Source organism: Falco punctatus (assembly GCF_963210335.1).
Source record: "Falco punctatus genome assembly, chromosome: 9".
Classification (NCBI taxonomy): Eukaryota; Metazoa; Chordata; class Aves; order Falconiformes; family Falconidae; genus Falco; species Falco punctatus.
In genome coordinates, this window is record NC_137589.1 from 34140075 (window position 1) to 34163372 (window position 23298).

A 23298-nucleotide genomic window follows, 5' to 3' on the forward strand; every position below is an offset into this window, starting at 1 on the left:
TCTTCTTAAAACTAAATCCACTACATAATTCCAGTTCCTAAGTGCTAACATTATTTTAAGTTTGTATGTGATGGTTTCAGAATCTTTCTGGATTGTTCTCCAGTCAAATAGCAACTTGTTGGAAACTGTAAGACAAAATGTTTCAGTTGTGAGTTCAAAGAGAGAAGAGGGGAAGGAAAGGAAATGTTATTTTGACTTTATAAGCCGCAGGGCTGTTGAAGGTAGGAATTTGAAAATACTTTCTGAATGAATTGTGACCTGTTTGTAAGCAAAGCATATAGAGTTTATGTAAGAGCTTTAGCAGACCTTTAGGGAAAGCAAATCGACATACTTTCGAAATGAAGTCACTTTTATAGATGAAGGGAAATTTTTAACTGGAAATGATACTGGCAATTTCGAGCTATGACCAGCTTACAGATTTGCTGGTCAAAGTTCTTGGCCCTTCTGAAAGGCATGCAGATGTGAGCTTGCAAAGTTAAGTGTTGTTCTCTATAAATGAAGTTGGAATCTCAGCTGGATCCCGCTGTATTCTGCTTGGCTTTTCTTCCTGTGTGGAGCAGTGTGTGCACTGAGCAGAGTACATTTCTCAATCATCTTGGAAGTATGTGTTTCATATGAAAGAAAGCATGTCTGTGAAATTAATTGCAAAAATTATATACCTCAGTATACAGTCTTTTTTGTTAAGTTCTGTACTTCAAACGTGACGTTAATGTGGAACTGGTGCTGGTCACTTGCTTTTATATTCATCATAATGAACACAAGTTTTGATCTTGTGGTTACTTGTATGCCTTATATAATCTCAAAAATTTGCCCTCACCCAAGCAGTTATGGAAAACAGCAGCACAGCAACATATTTGAAAGTTAGGAGAAGGAAACATGAGGTATGTGGACCGTCCGCTCTTCACTTGCAGGATGGACGGCATTAAGTTTTCTTTGTGACATGTAATATCTAATTGGTGAGTTTATTTGATGATCTGCAGTATGTGTAATGATGACAAAACACTGACTATGACTTTAATATTATTTAGTACATGTTGTGGCATCTTAATGAACATATAGTGGGTTTTTCTGTGTACTTTGTCAGAGTATATTCTGAAAAATAAGGATTTAAACTTGGTTGCGCTGTACTTTAAAAAGTTACTTCAAACATCGCTTGCTTGTCTCTGACTTTGTAATCAAATAAAAACAAGTTGAAAATAAGGGATTTTTCCCCTTATTGCTAATCCATATTATCTTGAGTCATGTCTGCAGTTACCAGTGCTCGGCAGTCCAGAGGCATGTGTGGAGGCAAGGACGTCTACCCCATGCACTGTATTGCACATGGGTAGTTGGCAACTCACTAATTACATTAAATCGTATCTGAGGAGAAAAAGCCACCTTGCTTCATCTTGGCCCTCCCTTTTGGAGATGGATGGTGGTAATAAAAACCAGAATAGCTCCTTTTTGTCAGTAGAAGTAGTCGGATAGCATAGCACTGTGAATATGGGTGGGGAGAACTAACAAAGCAAGCATTGCACATCAGATCAAGGCAGCAGCCCTTCCTGATGGTTGCCTCAGTGCTGCGTAGGCTGCCATGGGGAGCAGGTGCCTGGGGAGAAATGTAAGATTAGGGCAAGTGTAAAGTGATGCTTATTTGCGGAGAAGCTGCGTATGCCTCAAAAGGCAGTTTCAGGCTTGCTTAGTGTGTGCGATAAACGTATCAAACCAGAATAAAACTGTTTGTTAAACCGTGTGCTGCAAGATTGTAACTTGCAGGTGTTAATCTTGGCTTTATTATGCTATTTTCAGCAGTATGTGCCGGTACCGCACTTCGGTAGCCGAGCTGCGTTCCCGCGGGCGGTGCCGGTGCCCGGTGCTGGGGTAATGGCTCCATCTGGTGGCCCGAGGCGGAGTTGCAGACCACAGACTGGTGCTTTCCGGGTCCGTAAAGGTATTGGGACCACCTACCAAAGAGTTCCTGACATTTCAAACAATCCCCCTATGAGCAGGTGGTTTTCCTGCACCTACCAATGCACCGTTCTGTGGTTTAAGCCTGTAAATATTTTCTTTTCGACTATTTCAGCTGTAGAATGGCCGTGTTGCCTGCCTGTGTGAAGCAAGTTCTGAATGCAAAAAAAGCCTTACATTTTATTGCAGTCTCTTAAGTACATGGACTATAGGTATTGTTTATTTTTTTGTAAATAAAACATTTTTTTTGTTATGTGAAAATAGCCTGTGATCTTTAAAACAGTAGGGATATGCAGTGGTAAAAAGCTTTCTAGATTTTATAAACTTATTTTGACTTGAAATTATCCCAGTTCATGTGAAACTGTAACTATATAAACTTGGCAAATGTGTGGTTATCTGCTAGAGTTTGTTTTTACTCCAAGGATTCCATGTACTGGTTCAACATCAAGGCACCATAAAAAAAAAAAAAGAGGGGGGGGGGCAGTGGCCCAGAAGTCAGCATTTTCCTGAAAAGTTTACAGCTGAAGCATGAGGCATTCAAATAGGCAGGGAAATACAAAAATCCAGTAAGCACATATTACACAGCAGCATTCCTATTACAAAAATGAGTACTACACAATCAGTGGTGAAAGTGGGATGGGTATATTTAACAAGAAAAATAACCATCAAATAAATACAGGAGGCAGGATAGGAACTGTTCAGATTCTGTCACGGCAGCATGGAGGCAAACTGAATAGATAACGTTTGTTACCAGTCCAAGAGACAGCACTCATTCCTTTTTAAAGACTCAGGGTGGGTACTGGTTTTGGATTCTGACCTTCAACTCATAGAAAAAAAAAAAAAGGGGGGGGGGGGGGGGGGGGAGAGAAGTCAGAGGCATAGACAGATACATTGTACAAACTTTGACTAAACATTTAAACATTTTCAGCACTTAACAATAGCTTCAGTTCAGTCAATAGTGAAGATATGTATTCACATTTCATACTTCCTACAGGTTCTGTTTAAGATCATTGTTAAAATGACAACTGCTGTTAAGCTTTAAAAACATCTAAGGAGATAAGCAATGGATTTTTATTTGATAAAGTTAGCTTTTTTGTGTGACTCTGAAGTACTACCCAAGTCACCTGAACAACTACTACAGCTGTCAGTTATATTCTGACTGCTTTTGCAAATAGTGCTGCCCTTATTTTGGGTTCAGTCACCTGCCCAGACAAATATTCATATGGCTCTAAGTGTAATGAATGACATTTGTCAAACAACAAGTTAGTGGCCTGTATCTTTATGGTGAGAGTCTTCCCTAGCTTTCTGGTTTGAGCTAAAACTTTAGAGACTCAACTGTGGCTGCTGGATTATTTTGATTTATAAAGCAAAGCATTATTGCTTTGTAGTTGCAAAGTCATAAACTGTGTGTGGGACAGATCTGTGTTTCTTGATAGTTGTATCCCAGCAACGTTATTAAAAACAGGGAACTCCCCATGATACATGTCATGTGTGCACGTGCACCCTGCACGGCCAGCATGTGTGCTTGTACTGAAAACCTGATCTTGTTGACAAATTTGAAACTTCTGAAATCGGATTAGTTTCTGCTATGTGAGTAGTGCAGCTCTTTTGAACAGGGCTGTGGAGGATCTGTTTTAATGCACGTGAGATTGAACTGATTATGTTTCAGAAGAAAGAATGTGAAATATCTGACCATGTGCTTTGACAATCTGATTTTGAGAAAGCATTTTGTGAACAAAAGTTCCTTCACTGTGCTGTTTTTATAGATACTGTCACCTTCTTGAGATAAGTAATCAGTCTTCTACACTGTGCTCAAACTGCTCTACACAGAGGCACTGTTTTGTTTTCCTCTCTTCCTTTTCTAGTAACTTTTAATGTGATATTTCTATGCTTGGCTGCTGCTGAACAGTAGGCCAACTTCTACAGCGGTAAATTCTACATTGTCTTCTGTTTGTTTTCACTTGTGTCCCCACCTTGGTGAGTTTGTGATGAAAAAAGGTGGAGGCATTTGACATTTTACAGTTAACTTTATTTATAATACTGCTATTTTGAATGGGTAAAAAGTGATACAGGAGAGAATGTTGGGGGTTTTGTGGTTGTTTTTTGTTTTTTTTTTTGTTAATGTTCAAGGCTTAAACTGAGTTTTTGATGAAAGATTAAGAGGTGGTACGACTTAGATCCCCTGTAGAAAACTTGCCCTAATTTATTTACATCTTAGATTTCTTTTTTATAGTTTTTTGTGAAGTATGAAGAAGGAAGGAAACTTATCTCACTGTGGATTTTACTAGTGATGACGTGCTTTTCCTTAGAGGCAAGTGTGAAAGATGGGAGTTAATATGCTTAATTTGTAATTAACCTAAGGGGCTATGGTTGTTTTAACTCAGATTCCTGAGAAGCCAGACCAGCGAAGCACACTTTACCTCCTGGGTTTTATAATTCTGCAGGTATTGCTTATAAAGAATCCTTCCTTCCATGTTTGACTAAAAAGATGCATCTCATAACACAATATGTGAAGAGCTAATACGCTGAGTAAGGGCAACCAAGCAGCAAGTTTTTAATGTCAATAAAAAGAATTCCTTAACTAGATTCTTCTCTCAACTGGCTTTACCTTGATACTCACAGGAAATTGTGCGTGTCTCTCTCCAGAGACATTGCTCATCTGTTAACATGTAGGGGTAAGACTGGTGAGTTCTGCGGCACGCTGTTTGCTGGTCCTTCAGCAAGTCAGTGACTCTTAACGGTGGAGGTGATGCACATGATTTTAAGAAAAAACAGTTCACGAAGCACTAGGCTTGGCTGAGTGATTACAAATGAACGTGCTTTCAGGAAGTGATTTAGTGAGTCTGATAATTCTGGGGTCTGGCTGGGGGCTATGAGTGAAAGGCATATTGACTCACAGCGCACTGTAAGCGTTCATGCCTCTTTCCTTTCTCTCCTCACACACGAAATATTTCTGTATTAAATGAAGATGAAAAGTGGTCTCTGGCAGAATGAAATCCTTCTGTAAAATATGTTTTAAGGCATGTAATAGAAATTCAGCATGACATCAGCTCTGCCTTTTTCACTAACTGTGCTTTCTCACCTGGCAGTCTTCCGACATATCTGGATGCTTTCCCAGGTGGAGAACTACCGTTTCTCTATTTACCATGTAATTTCTTCTTACGTTAAAACTACTACTTCTCAAAGTAGTAGAATTAAATCTGTCTGCTGTTCATCCTAGCAGATAGGGGGAGAAGCAGCATCCACTCAAAATTACTTCTACCCAGCTGGTGAGTAAAGTGAGTTCATAATACAGAAACTGAACGCTGTTTTTTGCGGGGCAGGAGGAGGAAGGCTTTTATGTTTCCCACTTTCTTGGTGATTTCTTATTTTAGTGAAGTGATACTCCCCTACCTGTCATGCAAAAAGAAGCAAGCTGTCATTGTCCTGCTTTTGATAGCAGCAGTAGTATGATAAAGGTTCCACAGCTGGTGTGGGATGTGATGACAAATAAAGCAGAACAGAGCGTATCTCACTCTCCCTTTGTTGTATGGCTGACCTGCACTCGTATAAGTAGAAGTTTGATTTGGTTTATACCATGAGTTAGAAACATAAAGATTTCAAGAAGAAACAGCTCACAATCTGAGCAGACCATCATTTTAACATGCTTGCTTTTCACGCTAGAACTGCTTTTTCAAGTTCCTTAATGTGTTATTACTTCCCCCCTCCCCCTTTTCCCAGCTAGAGTGAGACTAATTTGTGTTTAACTCTAAAATGGGGAGAGCCATGTGCTACTAATAAAGCAAAGAAATAGGGAGAAGGTACTGGACTGACACTGCAAGGATTAATTATAGCCCTTTTCACATTTTTTGGTTTGTTTGTGCAGGGGATGACACTAGATGGCACTGTTTGTTTGCAAAGCAAGTACTTTTTTTTTTTTTTTTTCTTCCCCCCTCCCTTTTTGTCCCTGTTTCTTTTTTTCTTTTTTTTTTTTTCTTTTTTTTTTTTTTTGCTTTGGTAGTAACTGAAATTACTGTTTCATGAATAAAATATTTCTGGTGGGATTTGCATTTCTATATTGGCTGAAGATACTGTGTTGAATGTTTTATTAACCAGCCCAGTGCAACTGTCAGCCTATTAAAGAGATCCAATGGACCCTGTTTAGCTAAATAAACTAAATAAATCCAATTCATCAAATTCTGTTCCTGGCTGTTTATTTTCCATTCGTTTGATGTACAGTTTATTTTAAGTTAAAGCCACATAGTTTTAAAAATTAATGTGAAAATAGAATTTAGTGTTTGAAACATGAGGAGACTATTTGCCATGGCCAAAAATAGCTCTCCTTTATGGTGAAGTTGCCATCTGGTAAATGGTGAACTTTTTATTGGTGTGTGATTAACTGTCCCATGTCAAAAATTAGTTTGGCAAAGGAGTGGTTAATGGCTTTTTTTGCCTGCTTGATGGGTTTTTGTTGCTTTCATGAAATGAAACTTGAAATACAAGCACTGCTGTTAAAAGTAGCTATTTCTACCCAACTTCAAGAGGTTTGTGCTTCATCCTGCTATTTTCTCCATCAGAATTCAAGGGGAAAATTTTATATGATCATTACATATTAAATGCTTGTTGAAATTCCAATTGCATCATGGGCAAATATTAGAGTATAAAAATCTCTTTGCATAACTGAATATATTGTATCTCTGGTTGTCAAACAGCTGTCAAACATTACAAATAATAGCATTCATTATATTCTGCTAGTACAAATAATATTTTAGTTACCTCGTTTTTTGCTAAAAATCTTTGCCATAGGATAGCAGGAGACAGGCTATGAATTTATGGTAATGTTATTGGCATAATGAAAATTCTTCTGTGCCAGTTAAAAATTCCTGTAAATGCAGATATGTTCTAGATTTTTTAATAAGCAAAATGAAGAAACAGTAATGGATGTATTCTCTCTTTCCTTCTGATTCTTTCCATAATGCTGCTTTAGTGATGTTACATGTTAACTTTTGTGTGTTTTACAAGACATTGAAGTTGCCAAGTATCATGTTTTGCATAATTTTATTTTTATGATTTCAGGTTTCTGAAAGTGCTATACTGAAATTGAGTACAATAGAAACACAGTCAGTTTGATTCTGTTTCTGCCTTTTCGCTCAGGAAATCCACTATAACAGATTAAGTAGTCGTTGTGAAGAGCTAATGTGTTAGTATGGATTTGATAGTGTTAGGGATTCTGAAGGAAAATCATTCAATCAGTTCATTCTGTCTTTTTTTCTTACAAATTACAGATGAATTTAACAAAAACTGTTAAATTTTTGTCGCCACTCCTCCCCCAAACTCTAACCCAAGAACAAAGTAGATACTTATGCAGCTGTCTTCAGTGTTAGACAGAGTGCTATTTCCTTCTGTAGGTAGACTTTCACTTGTCCTGAAAAGTATAAATTTCTTTAATATTTTCAAGTTGCAAATATTTAAAAGCGCTATTTAATAACTAAACCACACAATGTTAGCCTGTTTTCTTTCTGATAAAACCTCCAATTTGTGCTGTAAGCTGGCTCTTTTGAACATAGCAGTAGTAAACACAGAAGGAACTTTGTGGTTCTTTAAAACTGGCTAGCGCAGGTAAAAAGAGATGGACTTTTACAGCAGTGGAAATGTCTTGTTTCTGGCTTAAGACTTGGTGAGAAAGGAATATAAAGCGAAAAAAAATACAGTTGGAAGTGTATTAGAATGATCCCCCCCCAATGTTCTTTACTATGTGAAGCATATGGAAAAAGCGTGACCATCTCTGTCCTTTTGTTTGGTAACTTTTAATTTGTATTCTGCAGTCATTTAGTAGTCAGTCCCAAGTACAGTCAAAAGCTGCCGTACAAACCACAAAAAAAATGGTTCTTGTCCACAAAGTCTATTTAAACTTGCTGTTGGGGAGGAAATCCCTGCAAAGGCTAGACGATCTGCAAGTTGTATGTTTGACAATTTAATGCTTGTATTCATTTATAATAAGTGCATCAAATACAGCACTTCCCGTACTTTTCGTTTGCTTTTTATAAATTGCCTTTAGGGTGCTAGCACTAGGAAAATAAGCGTTTTCCAATATTTAATAGATACTACAGAGGTTTTACTCCTAAAAAAGTTGATCAATGAAAATTAGAGTAGAAATACAAAGAACGGATGGTAAAGAGCAATATAGCAGGGGGCTTCTGGCATCAGCAGTAGAATAGAGTAATTTTTCCTGCTGTACTAATATTTAACCATTTCTGGTGGATTTAATGAATAAAAGGTTTTTGCTAACTAAGTATCTGGTGCCTGGTGCATAAAGAGTAAGAAATTAGGGAATGTGTGTGTGGGCTCTGCATGTTTCCTATTGAGTAGCTTTTGTGCTTACTTTCTGAATCCCACAACTTTCCAACGCGTCCTTAGTTTGTTGTTTGTGTGGGTTTTTTTATTATTTTCAGATAAGTTCAGAATAGAATGAATAAGGGCAGTGTTTGCCAACTTACCCTCCTGGTCAGCATGGAAAAGTGTTAGGTAGTCTTTTGGAAAACACTGAATAGCAATTGCAGACTTTGTACCTGTTCACTAAAGACTCAAATGTGAATTTTGGCAAGTCAAAGAAAAGGCTCATATTGTGTTTGGTGGGTCTTGGCTTGGCCCTTAGATAAAAAATGCTCCTGCATTATGAAGATAGCACCTTCCTTTCCATTGATTCATGAACAGAACACTTTGAGCCATTATTAAATCAAACTGTAACCTTTGTGAGGGTGTGTCACCAACCGGGAAAAAAGTGGTATTAACTATTTTATTTAAGAGAGAATAATGACATTAATATCAAAGCAAATTCTCGTGTTTGAAAATTTGGACATTAACTTTCCATAATGATGGTTGTTATTTTGGGATGTGTAACTGCATGTATTTTGACACAGAGATCCCTATTTATAGAGTGGCTAACATGAAAGGTTTTCTACCCATGAGTATAGCTCTTTGGCACTGTGATAGTGAACATTAACTAAATAGAATTTTGTAAAGAACTGAGTTGTTATGTTGATATGTTTTGTGTGATTATTTTTGTTTTATTTGTTTAAGAAATATGAATTAGTTCCAGTATTATGGATTGTTCCATTTGCAGCATCTTTGAAACTACAGGTTTTCATCTGTTATAATTTCTAGCATCTTTAGAAAAGACTAGAAATATTTTTATTATTTCTAGCATCCTTTAAAAAGACTGAGAAGTATTTATCTAGGATTAATGTAGTTGGGAGTAAAACTAGTAATGCTAAGAGGGGGTCTTAACTATAGTTCTAGATATTTTTTTTATTAGAAAAGTATTTTATTATTAACACTGTGTTTGTGTATTATTTAATTCAATGTTATTAATATGCCTAAGTGACCATGTGATTTCCTCTTCTTTCTGCCTAGTCTTTCTGGGAGAAATCAGACTCTGGTGTTCAGTTGTGTAAGCTTCCCACAGAGTTAGTTCAGTCAACTAAATCAAGGTAAAAAGTTACAGAAAGGTCAGGATTAAGTTAGGGGTTGCTAACCTGAATCGCTTTCCCAGCCTTTTCAAGCCCTTAGTGCTCCTTTTGTCTTTTTCTCACCTTCTGGCATGTTGTCCTCCTGTTAGATCTTTATTTGAGTTGAAGGCACCTGGGCTGAATCTTCCTTGTGACCCATACTTGGAGGCAATTTCAAATGTGTTATTAAGGTCCCCTTTTTCCATTCATGAGCTACGTGTCCAGCACTCAGCAATGCAGATTGGTGGCTCAGCACTTGTGCCCTGCAGATGTCTTGGATGAAAACCCATGAATTTTAGAATGAGCATAAGGAAAATTTGCTCTTCTCCTTTCCCCTTTTTTCTTTTTCTGCTTCTCTTTCTGGGGCGAACTTTAAAAGTTTTCACTTTTAATTTGTACCTTAAAAGTACTCTGTTGTAAGGTCATCTGCTGAGTTCCCTTCTCTCCTAATCCAGGACCAGTTCACAACCCATTTGTGTGTTTTAAAAAATGTCTTAGCTGGCTTTTCTCCCAGCTGGAGCTCCATGTACAGTGGTGGTTGGTTTGGCAGTACTGTGATTTTGAAGTGAATCCCCTCATTTTCCTCACCTACTGCATGTGAGACTGAATAGGATGGCTTCTTGAAGAAAATGGACTGGAAACTCCCATTTTGGGTCTACACCAAAATAAGGGTCTGAACCAAAGACTGGTGTTTCGGACAGCTTTGAACCATGTTGAAGTGAGGATGTTTGGTCTAAGAACTGGGCTAAGTCTATTCTGCAGTAAAACCTGGATTCATGTACACTGTAGAAACAATAGTGGAAAACCTCCCAAGATGCTACCTGTTCCAATGTAATTAAATGTATCCTTTTGGAGCAAGACTATTTTGAGGACCATCCTTCCTTTGTGGAAGTTTTGGGCCTTTTGGGAATTTCCATTCTCCTTCTCATACTGTACTTAAAAGAAAGGAAACCTGGGTGTGTGCTTCTGTTTAAAATCTAGTTATACTTTCATTTTTGGAAATGCTTTTCAATGAGTTTGATTAGTATGTAAAGATCACTTCTGGTGGATCATGTTTTGGTTCTTTCACCTACTTGTCATTTGAACAGAAAAAACGAGCCTCTGGTTTTCCATCATATCCAATACACTTTGAAGGTCTTCAGCATTAAATTTCATGTACCAACAAAGCAATAGTGCCTGACACAATATTCCATATCTGGTCTTCAACTGTACTCACTGCATTTGTGATTTTGATGCAAAAGTGACATGAATTAGTAAAATTCCTGTTGTCTAAGCAACAGGAAATCCATATCAGTTCTTTGAGGTCACATTCAATGTGTCTGTTGTATTCTAAGAAATCACTATCTGTGTCCCTGCCAGATAAGTTTTACAGAATAATTAAGAGGCTGTGGCATGCCATATGTCTTGATGTCCATAGTATCAAATCCTAATATCAGCTTTGTTGTATAATAAAATTCTTCTTCATGTCTTATGCTGAGATGCAGAGTGGGACTTGCTGAATAAAAGAAAAGTCTCTTCCAGCAAGGAGAGATGCTGTCAGTGAACAGTCCATTTTCTGTTTCCCTTCTACCTTTAAACTCTTCTGTGCTACTGGCTGTAATTTGGCCTGGGTTTGGCTTGGGCAGGAGTGTTTGAACTCATCTGTACAAAGAAGTTTATTCTCACATTCAGGTAAATGAGTTTGGGTTTTTTTCCCTACTGAGCAAGCTATTGCAATCTGGCTGGAATGACTCACTGATGAGGTGTTTGGCTGTGTAGTGGTGATGGGGATGAAATTCTTGAAATGAGGCAGTGCTGCCCTCTGTTACAATTTTGGGGGAAGTATCTAGAAAGACGTGAGAATAGATTGTCCTCCTGACATTATAAACAAAGAAGGTGGACCTTTGGTAGTAGCAATCCTCTTGAGGGAATTAAATCAAGCACCTTATAGAGAAAGTGGAAACAAACGTATTGCTTTGCTCAACTTCAGTTGTGTTCAAAGTTTCTTGTGCCTTATATTTTAACTTTTATGCAGGCTTAGTATATTTTTGATCAGAAGATAAAATCTTTGGTGTGTGTTTAAATACAGATGAACAAGTTCATGTGTTTGTGCAGGGTTTTTTTTAACATTAAACAAAGCCCTTTCCTCTGCCCAAAACAGTCAAAATGGAATTAATATTCTTCAAGAATTACAGTCTGCCTGTAAACTTTGCTGTTGGACACATCACTTCAAAAATAGCCATACGAAGAAAAATGTGTGATGCACTTATTGACAGAGAAAAGCCAATAAATCCAATTTGATTCAGGAAGCTGAGAAATATTTTAATAACTTTTTGACGTTTTCCTGTAGTCCTTATTTACCTTATCAATAGTTATGGTGACATATGATTGTCAACTTTTTATATTAAACCAAACTAATAAATTAAACATGTTGTGTTTATACCTGATGAAAGCTGACGTTTTGGAAAGGTGTTAAAATATACTGACAGGTCTTGTTCATAAACTCCTTTGGTATAAATATGTAGATGACATCTTTAGATATTGTTTGTACATAGGCTGATAGGCAGGGAACGTTGACAACGTAACAAATGCAAATGTCAACCCCACAATTTAACCTTTCTGTGTAGGAAAAGATGTTAGTTTTAAGTTACATGTATCTTTTAACTTTATTTTCAAAGTTTTTTTTGAGCCTGTTATCATTGCTGTTTCATGTGCCACTGAAAGGAACGCTGCAATGAGAAAGATTTGCACTTAAGAGCTTTCCTCTGTGGTGCTCCTACTTAAATGAATACAGCTGAGAGGGTGTTTTTTCTTCTAATTCTTTTTATTTTTCACGTTTGGCTAGTACCTTCTGAATGTCTCTGCAATATCACCTGTTCATTCCTGACTTGCCAATGATTGAGGGCTTGTAAGTGTGACTCAAGGACAGTAAACCAGTAAAACTATTTTAAAATGTCAGAGCCATTTACTGTAACAACAGACATACGGCCTTGGCTTTAACCCAGATCAGGGTTGCTTCATTTGCAGAATATTTCTAACTTGACCCTGGTTTTCTTTGTGGTGATATAAATCCACTATGTGCTATCTGCTTGACTTTTTTTTCTGCATCATCCACAAGCTGTGGTTGATACCAAATCTTGAAAAAGTTATGTCCAGTTTTGGATGCTCAAGGCCCTAAGGGCACCAATGGCCTTTAATAGCCCAGAGCAGCCTCTCCAATGTGCCCGGGGCCCCGTTTCAGGACTGTCGGTCCCAGCTCCAGGGACGCTGTGGGATGCTGCTCTCCAGCTCCTCATGGTCCTGCCTGGCTATGGTCCATTGCTGAGCTGGACCCTGATAAAATACTGGCCTGAACTTGCTGATGTTGGGAGCTATGCAGCTCTGCCAGGTGACCCAAGGGACCTGTAAATTCCCTCTCTTTGGCCTTTTTGACTTTTAAATCTACTCGATACAAGCTGCTCAAGTATTGCCTTTCTATCACACACCTAGGCACATCTGCATGTGGTCCAGTGTCTGGGCAAGGAGTGGGGGGTCTTTTGCGTATTGGCATGGAGGACTTCTGGCAGGATCTCCTAGTGCTGACTTAAAGCACACGTTAAAATGTCAGGAGTCTTGCACTGCTTTCAGAATGGGAATGCCCATGCTGATCCTGATAGCTACAAGCAGAGTTCCTACTGAAGCTTGTAGCCTGTATGAATTATGTCTCTCCATTTCCCATTTTAGACTTGTGAGGGGCTTTAAGAAGGAAAACTTACTGCACTTTCATGCGGTCCTCTTTCTGTCACCCAGGCTTCTCACTCTTGTCTTTTGGTGACTGACTTTACAACTAAGATGAACTTTTCCATAATGTTCTTGCTGCTGCTTCATGCAGTCTTCCTTTATCACAATTGAAGGTGCACTGGTAGATTGAAAATGTGTTGGTAGATATTTCATGATATTTCACACAACTCTGAGGTGGGAATCTCCAAGAACTGGGAGTCCTTTGAATGTTGACTCTGTAATAGCTAAGGATGTATCTGTGAATCCCATCAAGGAGAATTCACCCTTTCGTCACAGCTTGCCAAGTGTGCTGTGCTCTGTGTGTCGGATAGAGAGGTTAAGGAGAAGTTTGGGAAGGGGAGGCTGGTGTTTATTGGTTTGTGATGCTGGACTTTTGGAATTAAAGCTGTTGCTGTTGTGGCAGGAATTACAATTTGCTAAATGTTGGTAGTGGTAGAGGAAGGTACTACTAGTTTTGTTGTTTTTCCCTTGTTGTAAATGAGTTAAAGGATGTTCACAGTCACAGCTGGACCTCTGTTATAAATAAAAACAAAAATGTGCCAAAGTGCCTGCAGAGGTAGTTAATGAAAGCCAAAGTAATGGGAGGTTGGTGCAAGCATATAAAATTTAATAGTTTTGGAAGGTTTCGGGTATATTAAAAATAACTTTTCCAGAATAATTGACTACTTTAACTGGGTATTGAATCAATCAGCCAATTAGCGCAGTCCTGTTTTGTATTGTGGAAACTTTGGTAGCACAGTAATGATTACCAGTCTTTCAAGCAAAGGTATTTCTGAAGTGAAACTGACTTATATATTATGTATTACTTAAAGGTGACTCTCAAGAGCATTTTTCAGCTGTATATTGTTTTCTTTTTGTTAGTTAGATGAACAGATTTGGGATGTACATCTGTGATACTGCATAACTGACAGAAACCCCTCTGGTAATTGACTGTCCAAAGAACATGAAAGGTGTACTTGACTTCGCAGCAATCATATTCTGTCAGATGGTTGCATTGACTTTCTTGAAACAGTTGGAGAAAATTGATAAGACTCAATGTAAATGAAACTGTTACATTTGATACTTACCTCATGTTACCTCCCTGTGATACCAGGGAGTTCCCAGTCATGCAGTAAGTGTGTTTTGCATGGTTCTTATTCCAAATCTTTCCCTGGGGAGATCACTGGAAGTTGTGGGACAAAGCTCTTTCATGTGCTGTTTAACCACCACCGACTTAGTTTCCTGCGTTATCTAGCTAGGTGGCTTCATTTAATCTGCTTCCTTTATACAGACTACAAATTGCTGCCTTGTGTCAGCAGAATTGGACCATTTTTTCTGGACACTGCCCCTGTCATTTCTACACCGTGATTTGGGAATGTAGTTTTGAGATTCCAAATAACTCTGGCAGGGCCTGGGCAGCGTAGCTGCAGTGTACTTTTGCAAGTTGCTGTTAATTAGCGTTCTGGTTCTTTAGCTTTATTTAGCAGCTTTTCTGCTCAGTGTAATACTGGCTCTCTTTTTCTTCCCCTAGGTTTTTTTGTTGTGCATTTCCTGCTTAGCAGAATGTTTGTTTAAGTAGATATAAATGCAGTGAATTTCCTGAAAGTTACTCATTGGGGAAATTGAAATGAAATTTTAAAATATCATTAGGAATGCAAACAATAAATTCTTTCATTTGCTGTAGGCGTCTTTAGGTTGGAATGACTAGAAAAGGTTCTGGTTAATTAGAAGTAATTTGTTAGAAACCTGAATCCTTTTTTTTTATTTCCTAGATTAAAACTCAGTTCCCAGCTGGATGCTTATAAGTGCAGGAAATGTAATTGTGAGATGATTAACTGCAAAAGATGGATAATTGGAGTTCATATGGTATGTCAAATATGGCTAAACCAAAAGCTTTTCTGCACGTTGAAAGAGATTGGCTGAAGTCTAGATTGCAGAATGTTGAGCAAGGAGTGTTTTTAGAGATTAATAATCACAGATTGCTGCAAAAGGACTGGGCAGAGCTTGGCTGTAAAGAGCTAACCCCTCCCAACCCTTTCCTATTACTTCAGGTTTTAATTAGCATGGTTTTGGGTTTGTCCTCTTTCTTCCCTTTATTGCTGTTATGTGAATTGGAGATTAGGAAGCACAGTAACCATCATACATCTAACACCAATGCTTAGAGACAATGATATCTCCTCCTCTCCACTAGGAAAGGCTCAACCTACCGTAGGGTAACAGCTGAACAGTCCTAGTGGACTTGTGTATTTGAGTCTCTTGTGTTATTCCCTCCCCAGTGTTTTGCCTCACAATCGGTGTGTTTTTTTTCTGTAGTTTTGGGGTTTTTTTGACGTTTGTAAGATTTGCTTTGTGTCCCTTTTTGCGTTTTGTTTGTGGTTGGTTTTTTTTATCCATGTTGTAATAATTTAAAAAGTGATACATAGAGTATAAACTGCATCAGTGATATATTTTGCTTTCGTTATCCCTCATAGATGTTTAGCAAAAAGTGCCTGCTGTTTCAAATTACTTCTGCTATACTTTAAAATGGGAACTTATGTTTGAATAGCCTATTGTTCTGTTAGCTACTACAATGCATTTCAAACTGCACGGTGTTGTTATATTCACTGTATTTTGGGTTCACATAAAATATTTGCTCCCCCCTCTCTCAGCCTATAAACTTCATATCTCAATAAGGAGTTTCTAACCCTTGGAAATACTGCTTTACAAATTCAGCTAATGACCCAAATACAGCTTGTTTGTTGTGTATGAGTTGTATTAAAACAACGTACTGTATGTGTATTGTCATTAATGATATGCTCATTTTGATAATGGAGCTGCAGTCTCTTAGTATGTAGTCCTTGGGGAGATGCTGCATTTTTTTAACTAAGTATTGTTCTGGCTCCTTTCCTTGATTGGCCCAGAAATAGCAATCAGCTGGGGAGCAGGATGACATGCCTCTTAGCGATCCCTTTTATCTTTGAGATGAGTATCAACATTGTATGCTTCCTAATGGAAGTGTAATTTAATGAAATCTATTGGGTAAACATACTTCAGATGTTCAAAGGAGGTGACAAAATTTTTGCTGGCAGCCAGGACCTGGCTGGTTTCCAGCTTGCCTTTAGCTGCTATGCATATAGCATTGAGAGAGGCACTTAAAATAGGAACACAAAGTATTGTTTCTATTGTGTTTTGGGTTATGGATTTTTTTCCCTCGGTTTTATTTTCCTCAGTTTTATTTTTGTGATATTTGTACTAGTGCCCTCTGACTTCTAGGCTTTATAGTAAAATGCCGTGTGAGGTCAGGTTCCCCCTGAAACGTAGATAACGGGGTTAAACTTAGGGGACGTCGCTGGCACAAAACATGCTGTACATTGGGGAAAGTGTGTGTGTGGGGGGGTAATTCAGGCTACTGCTAGTCTGTAGCTCTGTGAAAGAGTAAGTTCTTCTGTAGACTGGTAAAATTAAACACTCTGTTTTAAAGATTGTGGCAGAGCACTTCTGTTTTATCAGTAATAATTGCTGATGCAGAACTGTCCTTTTGGAGGTTTTATAACAGATGGCTGGGAGTGGAAGGAAAGCTGCTCAGACTTCCACCTCCTCAGCTAGAAACAAGTTTGCTAAAAGGAGACAGTTGTCCCTCTTACCATTGCTCCCTCCTCATTGTAGAGCACAGGGATCCCCACACACACTTTGTAGTAGGAAACTTGGCAGAAAGACTGGAAGATTGTATCAGCAATGTTGTCCCTTTAAGTGGACGTTTAACTGGACAGCTGATGGATCTTACTGCTCAGATCATAGTGGTAAACTGTAGGAAAGTGTTTGAGAGGAAATACATTAGCGTTTAGGCACATTTGACTGTAATCAATGTGTCTTTTGAAACAGAGGTTTTTCTTCTTTACATGTGAGGTCTGGGGCAGGTAGTTTTTCTTTGAAGACTTCCACAGTGGGCAGAACTGGGGGGATGAAGAGCGTGCCCAGAAAAAGATAAGTGCATCATTTGCCTTTTGCTGTTCTTTCAGATATTGGTGGCTAAATTGGAGCGTTTTGTTGTGGACCACTTTATTTCCTGCTTGGTCCCCTAAGGAAATCTCATTCCCAAGCTTACATTGTCACTCTCCTGTGAATGTGTCACATGATATATTTGGTCATTGTGGTTTTACTGTGATAACAAGTGAGTTCTTTGGACTGGAGGAAGTCATGGTCTGCCAACAGGGACCTTTTTCCAAGTGCTCAAACTTTTGGGTACAAAGGGAAGGGTTGAACAACTGACCGGTTTTGTAGTGTTGTTAAGCTTATGTTTCATGTGGAGACAGTAACTGAGGATCAAAATGAAAGAAGATGTAAAATAGATTGAAACATATTGGTTGTTCACAAATAATGGAAAAAAAATGTGAAAGACTGAGGAAGAAGATTCGGGTTACGTTAACATACCTGCTATTTCTGTGACTGTAGGGTACAATGATAATAAAAAATAAATTGTAATTGTATCGAACTGCCTTCATTCAAAGTGTCTTTGATTCCTCAGCCAAACTGCTGCAAACATATTACTTTAATGCTTACTGTGTTTTACAAACTTTCTAATGATGCCCAAAGTTTGTGCAAGACCCAGCTGTATACTTCTTTATGTGTGTGTGTATGCACAAACAATGTCATACTGTATATGGAATACACTGAGGGCAACTTAGCTTGTGGCAGTTGTGTGATGGTTAAAACCATACATAATTTAAGATTATTTAATATAGAAACACATTTAGTTTTGTCCTTGCTTTGCTTTTGGACACTGGTGAGGAGAGGCAGGAAATGGTCAAACTTACAGGCAGCAGCAAAGTTTATGACTTTATGCATTGTGAACCCAAAATAATTAAAAGGTTCACTAGGCTTATTATCTCTAATGAAATTAATTTAGCAATGATTCAGGCAAAATAAATTTCTAAAATAGAAAGTTTGACAAAATCGTGAAATGTCCTGGCTTTAGATCTGCTTCTTTGAAACTATCCTTCATGTGAAGTTCTCCTTTAAAGTGAAGGGTTTGGCTGTACCTTTTGTGGCCTGGTTAGCACTGTAAATGGGTATCTCGGTGACCACTTCAACGAAAACACCTTGAAGAGGTATCTTGGTATCTGTTTAAAGTCAGGTTTCAGGAAAACCATGCTACAACTTGAGTAGAGAAATACCAGATTTGCAATGATGTGGTTGTACTTCCTGTATCTGTTCTATGGTGAAAACAGGTTCGAAGGAAGTCAAGCGCTGTATCTTTTAGTTTGGTTCCTCTTCACCTAATTATCAGTTGAGAGTCCAAGGGAAGGAACTAACTGCCGTAGGTTGGGGTGATAGTATTTATTAGCTTCGTATCCCCTCCTTGCATTTATGGGAAGGTGCTGACTTAAAGCTTTTTTCATCTTGATATTTTTCTGAGTTTCTCTTCCACCAAGGATGTAATTAGATGGCAGTCTGCTTTCTCTACCTCTTTTCCTTCATTTTATTCCTCCTGATTTGTTTCCTCCCTTATGGCAGTCCACGCTGCAGCTGCTTCATGCCCCAGTGCAGAAGATTAAGCTGCTTCTGAGGCCACCATCAAAAGCTGCTTTCTCACTAGGTCTATAGGAAGATGCAGAAGCATTACCTTCGAGTACTGCCATTGTCATCTTTATCATCTTTTTTCTCCATTGTCAAGCCATCGTTTGTAGCTGCTGTAAGCTTTTACCTGTGGCAGCTTAAAAGATATAGGTTGAGATTTTTTCAGAAAGGACCCTGAAGAAGTCAGTGCTCAATCCTCAATGACTTTAAGAGCTGAGCAGCTTAGACCTCTTAAAAATTCTGGTCTTGTGTCTTTTCAGGTGGGATTTTCAGATTCTCATGAGTAACCTGTAAAAGGAAGATACGTTGAAACCTGTACCTCATTTCATGGTTCAGGAGGGCTTGGTTTTTTTCAGATTATATAAGTGCTTTTGAAATTTCATCCTTTGACAAGATCTTGTCTCAAGAAACGTGTTTCAGTCTTAGCAAGGTGGTGTTTGAACAGCTATGAATTCAGAAAGAATCACTTGCCATTTGGAGAATTTCATTGACATGTTTTCTTTCATGTGAAAATTCCAGTATGGTTGAGCAGCCAATGTATCCAGAGGCCTTTTGGGTTGGTGGGTGTAGCAGCTGAAGTAATAAAACCAGAAACTTGTAGCAGAGTTAATCCTGAAGTCATTGGAGAAAGGGGCAGAAGTTACCTCAAAGGTTTTGAAGTGTTGGATGTTGCAAAGAATGAAAAACGCAATGAAGTCTGTAGTGTTAACCTTAAGAAAGTCTTCCTTTGGGAGCGATCATCTTTTTCTGGGGCATGATTCAAGATGACTCTGCAATCTGTAAAACTATTTGGAAAAAAAAACGAAAAAAAACCTACAGCACCAAACCCACCAAACCCCCACCTCTTAGTCCATCTTTAGTAAAAGGAATGTAATTTCCTTTTCTTCTTTAAAATGGGGTAGACAGATAACAAGACTGAAGTGGAACTGAATTTATAGCCAAGGGAAAGATACAGTTATAGAACATAACATTTAGAATAACATTATAGGTACTGAGGTGAGTCAGTCAGTGAAGTTTAGTTTTTGTAAAATTTTTCTATAGGAATGTATTGATAAAGTTGAGAGAGCTGGGATATCTTAGAAAGTCAATACAGTAGTACCTCACATTTGAAGGCTCTGTCAAACAGTTGGCATAGTGATTAGAAGACAGTGGAATATCCCCAGCTGCCATAAGAATGGCTGTATTGGGTTGGACCAAAAACCCTATAGCTTCATGTTTATCTGTGAGTCAGAGGTCCCTGGAGAAGAGCGCAAGGGTAAGGCAGACATGCACCGGTGCTATTCTTACACTCTTCCAGCCTTTCTCAATTGTGACCGAGAGATTCCTGAGTAAGAAGTGGTGTCTCCAACCTAGGGCTGTATCTTCAGGATAGGAATTAGTTATCGCAGCTGTGGCTCAGGAGTTAGAGACCTAAGAAAGAAAAAAAAAAAAAAATCAGAGAACTTCTGCAGAAGGCGAGTCAGCTGTTTTTTCCCCTTGACTCAGAAAATTATGAGAACAATGAAGCAGGATGCATATGTGTGAATGTTTTGGTTTTTTTTCTTCATTTTTCCCTGAATGTTTTGCTTGGACTTGGCCAAGACTCCATGGGAGTGAAAGTGTAAGATCTGAAGTGAAGACCTGTGATGGCAAAAAGTATCAGGGCTGGTTCTAAAGGTGGGAGAAGGGGATGGCTCTGCCGTGAGCAGCCTCATGCTTTGGACCTGTTCCCAGACTCCCTGCCAAGCTTAGGAAGGAGTAGGAGTGCAGAGTGCCTGGAAACTGATAGGGCAGCAAATAAGAATTAATTTTGGTTCATATTAAGATTCCTTTACTTTGTTTCATTTGTTTCAGCCTATGTAATTGGATGGTATTATTTTGCAGGTAGAAGGTGGTCCCTTCTAGTAGTGTTAGTAAAGCTTCCTGTCTACTAAGTCATCAGGGCTCTGAAGGTATGGTGTTTTCTGTATTGCGTGGATTTTTATTTTTTCTGTCTTAAGGCTACTACCTACTTAGATTTGAGCAGATGTTTGGAATTATACAAATGAGAATATGTGTATCTGAAGATGTAATTTTAGGAAATACTTCAGTATGTTTGTAACTTGCACTTCTGTTTACTCGGCGAGCATGTGGGGTTTTATACATATGAGTACCATCTATATGCTATCCGTATAAGTTTTTCATTTTGGGCTCTTAAATATCAGATATAGGTCTTTCATAAGATGGTAAGAAGTGCAATTAATCATTTATCTGCTAGGTGTCAGCAAAGGTTCTCTTTAAGATAAATAAATTAAAAATTGTATGCATTCATACACTAGATCTTGAGGCTGTGTGGCACAAATCTGTTAGGAGTCTGAAAAGTAATTTCTAAGGATATATTCATGGAAATAAATACTAGTCAGTGTCTAGAAGATAGAGCTGCACTTCATACCCTTCATTTAATTAATTCACTTCATTGCATTTTTCTTGATGTGTGCAACTTTGAACCTCTTTAATTAAGCAAAATTAACAAGCTTACTGTGTGTGGAGAAGATTTCATAGATTTCCATTCAGCAAAGGTTTTTTTAAAAAAATGAAATAACTGTGGCATAAAAAAGAAGACACTTTCATAGATTAGGTCAAAAATAAATAGTAATGGGTAAGAAGAAATGGTCAATTGTCACAGTAGAGGAAACTCATCAGTGGTGTCCCACAGATTCTTATTGGTGGGGTTCAACATATTTATAGATGGTTTTAATACAAAGAGGAAAGAGTTGACAAAGTTACTGGTGATATTAAAATAAGCAAAATAATAAAAGGGAAAGCTAAGTGATTTTTTTCAGAAGTATCTTGGTGCCCTGAGTGATTAAGCATTAAACTCACAGGTGAAGGTCATGGTTGATAATTATAAAGTGATGCACCTGGCAGAAAAAAACAGTTGTGACTTTGCATTCCCAGGATAGGGAAGTGTTGTTTGGTAAAAATATAATATAAAGTTCAATAGTGGCCAGAAAAGAAAATGAGTCTTTAGGATTTACTAGGAGGCGAATAGAGACTGCAAAAAAAAAAATCTCTCTACCTACATATGTTTATGGGTCTTCAGTGCTTTGTGTGATTACAGTTCCTTGTTCCTCAAAAGTACGGTAGAATTAGAACATAGTTCTGCTACTGATAATGAAAAGTCTGGAGTAGCTCAGGGCAAGGAGCTAGGTAACTGACAGAAATTCTTCAGCTAGGAAAAGACAGATGATTATATAAAGTGGGTGGCATACAGAGAAGGTCAGTGTTGAGCAGTTATTCACCATTACTCATAACACGCATCAAGTGGCATCAAATTAATTTACTATATAAGAGATTAAAAAAGCAAGAGAGATATTTTCGCCATGCGAGGTGGTATTAAACCATGGAAGTAATTGCTATAGAATGTTGTGGAAGCCAGAGGATTACTTAGCTTCGGGAAACATTTACAAATTCAAGGAGGAAATACCTTTGGCATTCTTAAAACAGAAGAGAGAGCATCGAAGTTGGGACGTGCCTGATCTGTAGTCCACCATAAGTTGAGTGAATGAAGAGAGAGTCTGCTAGACAGGGGTCATGCACTTTTACTCCTTCTTTGGGCGTCTAATATTGTCTAACATTGGATACTGTACATTAGACTTGATGGACCTTTGAACTGAATTAGTATGTCCAGTCAGCTCTAAAAACTGTATTTTTTCCTGACCACATGTGATGTAGAAGAGGATGCAATTGCTTTTACAGGACTGTACCCAGGTTAGGTATAAATAGTGTGGTCTTCCCAACTCCAAGAATGGTGATTTTTTTTGCTTGGATAAGTAGTGTCATTATTCCAAACTGAAAACTTGGGATCATAGCAGGCATGGGTTGGTTTGTTTGGGTTGGTAGGTCAATTTATTCAGCTTCAGCCTATGCAGAAAGAAATAAGATTTTCTTTGTTCTCCTGGGATCACTAGTTCTGGAAACAGTGTAACTTAAATGGGGAAAACACCGCAAATACTTATTTGTGAATACAACCAAATTTCATCTGTTTCCATGTCTATGTCTCATTCACTTCATAGGAACATTCTTAAAAAAAGCTCTGTAAAGGGAAATACTTTAAAGTTTGTAAACTTTGGATTTATATGCCTACTTAAAGATAATGCAAATATTAGGCTGTATTTTTATGCAGTATTGGTTATACATAACTCATCCAGCTGGGGATCAGACTGTTACCATATGACCTTTGTTTTTAAAACATAGTGCTTAAAATATACAACAACCAACTAACAAACTATCTGGAAAGGAAAAGGCTGAAAGAGTTCCTTTAAAATTTTTTTTAACCAGTTTGCGGAAGTTTGAACAGAAAAAACCAATTAAAGAAATGGATATAAACTTCTTAGGACTTGTATAAAGTCTCATGTTTGTCATTAAATATGATACACAAATTGAGAATTCATACTCCTCATTGTGATAGTAATCATTACTATCTTTATACATAACTTTATACATAACTTTAGTTAGATCTAAGTTTTTTGAAAGTGCTTTGTTAGAAGTGCAACTTTTTTTTTGTTTGAAGTAGTATTTGGTAGGCGATTGGGTGTGACAATGCTGTTCG

At 38.0% G+C, this 23298-nt stretch overlaps 1 protein-coding gene across 10 annotated transcripts in view; it reads left to right on the forward strand.

Moving 5' to 3' along the window:
- Positions 1–23298, forward strand: part of VTI1A (vesicle transport through interaction with t-SNAREs 1A) — a 274053-nt gene that overhangs the window by 15116 nt on the left and 235639 nt on the right. Inside the window, exon 4 of one of the 10 annotated variants that reach the window (XM_080403349.1) lies at positions 1789–23162. The exons of the other annotated variants lie outside the window; for them this stretch is intronic. Coding sequence (XP_080259475.1) covers positions 1789–2094 — 306 coding nt within the window. The 3' untranslated portion in view covers positions 2095–23162. Of the gene's footprint in view, positions 1–1788; positions 23163–23298 lie in introns of those variants that run through there. 10 annotated transcript variants of the gene reach the window in all.